At 30.0% G+C, this 2,711-nt stretch overlaps 1 protein-coding gene across 1 annotated transcript in view; it reads left to right on the top strand.

Annotated features, from left to right (window-relative positions):
• LOC117113021 (probable RNA-binding protein 19) overlaps positions 1-2,711 on the top strand; it is a 24,906-nt gene that overhangs the window by 20,444 nt on the left and 1,751 nt on the right. Inside the window, exon 25 of the mRNA XM_033256235.1 lies at positions 782-905. Coding sequence (XP_033112126.1) covers positions 782-905 — 124 coding nt within the window. The remainder of the gene's footprint in view (positions 1-781; positions 906-2,711) is intronic.

The raw sequence follows: 2,711 nt of genomic DNA, 5'->3' as shown, positions 1-2,711 counted from the left end.
TTATATATATATACACATACTTACATATATACTTATATAGGCCTATATATATACTTATATATACACTTATATTCTTATATACTTATATATAATGTACACTTATATATAAGTATATATACACACACATAAACATATATATATATACATACATATGTACATTCAGTAAAGCTGATGAAGGCCAGAGGACTGGCCGAAAATTTCTTTCGAAAATAAATGAAGTGTTCTACAGTCTACATGTATAAATATATATATATGAATATATATATGTATATGTGTATATGTATATGTATATGTGTATATGTATATGTGTATATATATATACGTATATATATACATATATGTATATATATATATATATATATNNATATATATATATATACACGTATATATACTTCTAAAAGTCGTGTATCATGCATAGGAACGTTGACGCCTGCAAGGCTCTGGTTGTCACATTCTTGCATAGCCTCATCGCATAAACATGGGCTTAGCCATAGACTCATTGGCCATCGTAGTCGAAAGTAACATCTTATTCTACAATTCAGCAATTTAAATTTGTCCAATAGTTTAAATATTTCATACAGAAATTGCAAAAAAAATGACTTTGTGACAGTATTTAAGCTGAATATATACCTCTCGTGAATCTGTGAATAATTCAAAATGTATACATTGTTATAAAAATATCTTCTACGCTAACTTCTTTACAATTTAGACAGTTCCTTTAACATAAAATTTCCATGCATGATTTGTCTGAGTAATCGTTCTTGATTCACTAATATCGTAGAGGGCGTTTGAAGCGCTGTGTCACAGTAGCCATTTGTACGGCCGCCGATTGGTTCTTGAATGGGCTGAAGCAGACGACACTGTTGAGACCTTGCGCAAGAAGACCGCTGACCGATTCTTAGAAGGTTTGTGATTTTCGTTTTAATGATTCATTGAAATTACTTATTTTATTTATTTATTTATTCAAATTACCACAGTTGGGTGTGGAATGCCGTTCAGGCAACAATTTGATGATAACCAGTGAATTGTCGATGATAAAAAAAAACCGTAAATCGTCGATGATGAACTGTGAACCGTCATTGATGAAAAAAGTGAATCGTAACTGATGTGAGGGCGCTAACAAAAATAACAATTCCAGATCCAGCGATAACTAGATTAAATATCAATTCCAAACATACTATTGATTATACGCACAACCAGAACCACCAAATTTTTTTTAGAGCTGCCTGCATAGAAAAAAACTGAAAAAGAATTTGCTAAAATAAAATGTTTAAAGCCCAGCAGAAGCAAACACAGCACTTAATTAAAAAAAAAATTTTTAATAATTCAAGTAGTAGTACAAAGTGCAACTAATTTAGAGCATGTTCAATAATTTATTAATGCTTCAGGCCGAATTTGGCAATTAAGTGAAATTAAAATTGTACCAGCAATATGTTAATCGAAACTCTGGTATTTATTAATTTGTAGACCTATTTCCAAATATAATGCATATTGTATTGCATCCTGTGTATTTATAACAAGAGGTTTTATTTAATTGCCCACATGTTAACATTTTACAATAGACTGCACATTGTTTTAGGGGTTGTTAACAATTATCAACATTTTCACGAGTGTACAAACAGACTCTTTTTCAGTATCCACTCCTCTGTGAAAGTGTACAAAAAAATGTTGATTTTGCAAAACCATTCTCCATTTTTTTGGTTGTCATCAAAACATACTTTATGTAATTAGGATCATCTCCATAAGGATAAACTGCATTAGGATCATCTCCATAAGGATCATCGCCTTAGGATCATAGGATTAACTCCAAAAGGATCATCTCCATAGGATTAACTCCTATAGAATCATCTACATTAAGATCATTTCCACAAGATCATTTCCATAGGATCAACTCCTATAGGACAATCACTATAGAATCACATCCTATAGAATCAACTCCATTAGGATCATCTTTATAGGATAAATTCCTATAAGATCATTTCTATAGGACAAACCCATTAGGATCCTCTCTAAAAAATTATTTTGACTTCTTAAAGCCTAAACATTTTTGTCTTTTAAAAAATTGAACTTTTTGTGGAATTGTTCTTTATTACATTTATATAATGTATTTATAAGTTCAATGGAGGCCTAGAAATAAAATATGTGGCAAAGACAAGCCAAACCAGTCACTCGTCGGAAAAATCAATTTTTAGTTATTAATACATGGTTTAACAGTACAATGAGAGCTATAAAATGGTAAAAAAATCATTTAAATCCGACACTTCGTTATGAAGTTACACAAGTTTAAACATACAGCTGTTTAGAGAACAATATTTGAGAAATCAGCCTTCAAAGTTTACGATTTTAGGCATTTCTTAGGCAGAAACCATCACCAAATGAGGAAAATAACAGCATAGCATGATGTATAGATATATAAAGGTTAGTTTAGTGCAATAAAATAGATTTTATTTTGACATTCCAGCATGTTTTGGCCATTATCTCCAAAACAGGATTTGCAACAAGTGACTGGTTTGGCTTGTCTTTGCCACATATATTGAAAAAAATTTGGCTTGTCTTTGCCACATATATTGAAATAAATACACCATTGCGATTTTCTTTTTTCTCTTTTTTTTTTTTTTTTTTGTTCCCCCCCCCCCCCTTTTTTTTAATAATATTTTTTTTTTTATTTTTTTTTTTATCTTTTTTAATTTTTTTATTTTTTTTTTTTTTTT

The sequence above is a fragment of the Anneissia japonica genome, unplaced genomic scaffold, assembly GCF_011630105.1.
Source record: "Anneissia japonica isolate Jap-2015-1 unplaced genomic scaffold, ASM1163010v1 scaffold288039_len1115542_cov189, whole genome shotgun sequence".
Taxonomy (NCBI): Eukaryota; Metazoa; Echinodermata; class Crinoidea; order Comatulida; family Comatulidae; genus Anneissia; species Anneissia japonica.
Note: the sequence above shows the minus strand (reverse complement) of the source record. Positions and strands in the feature narration are given on the sequence as shown.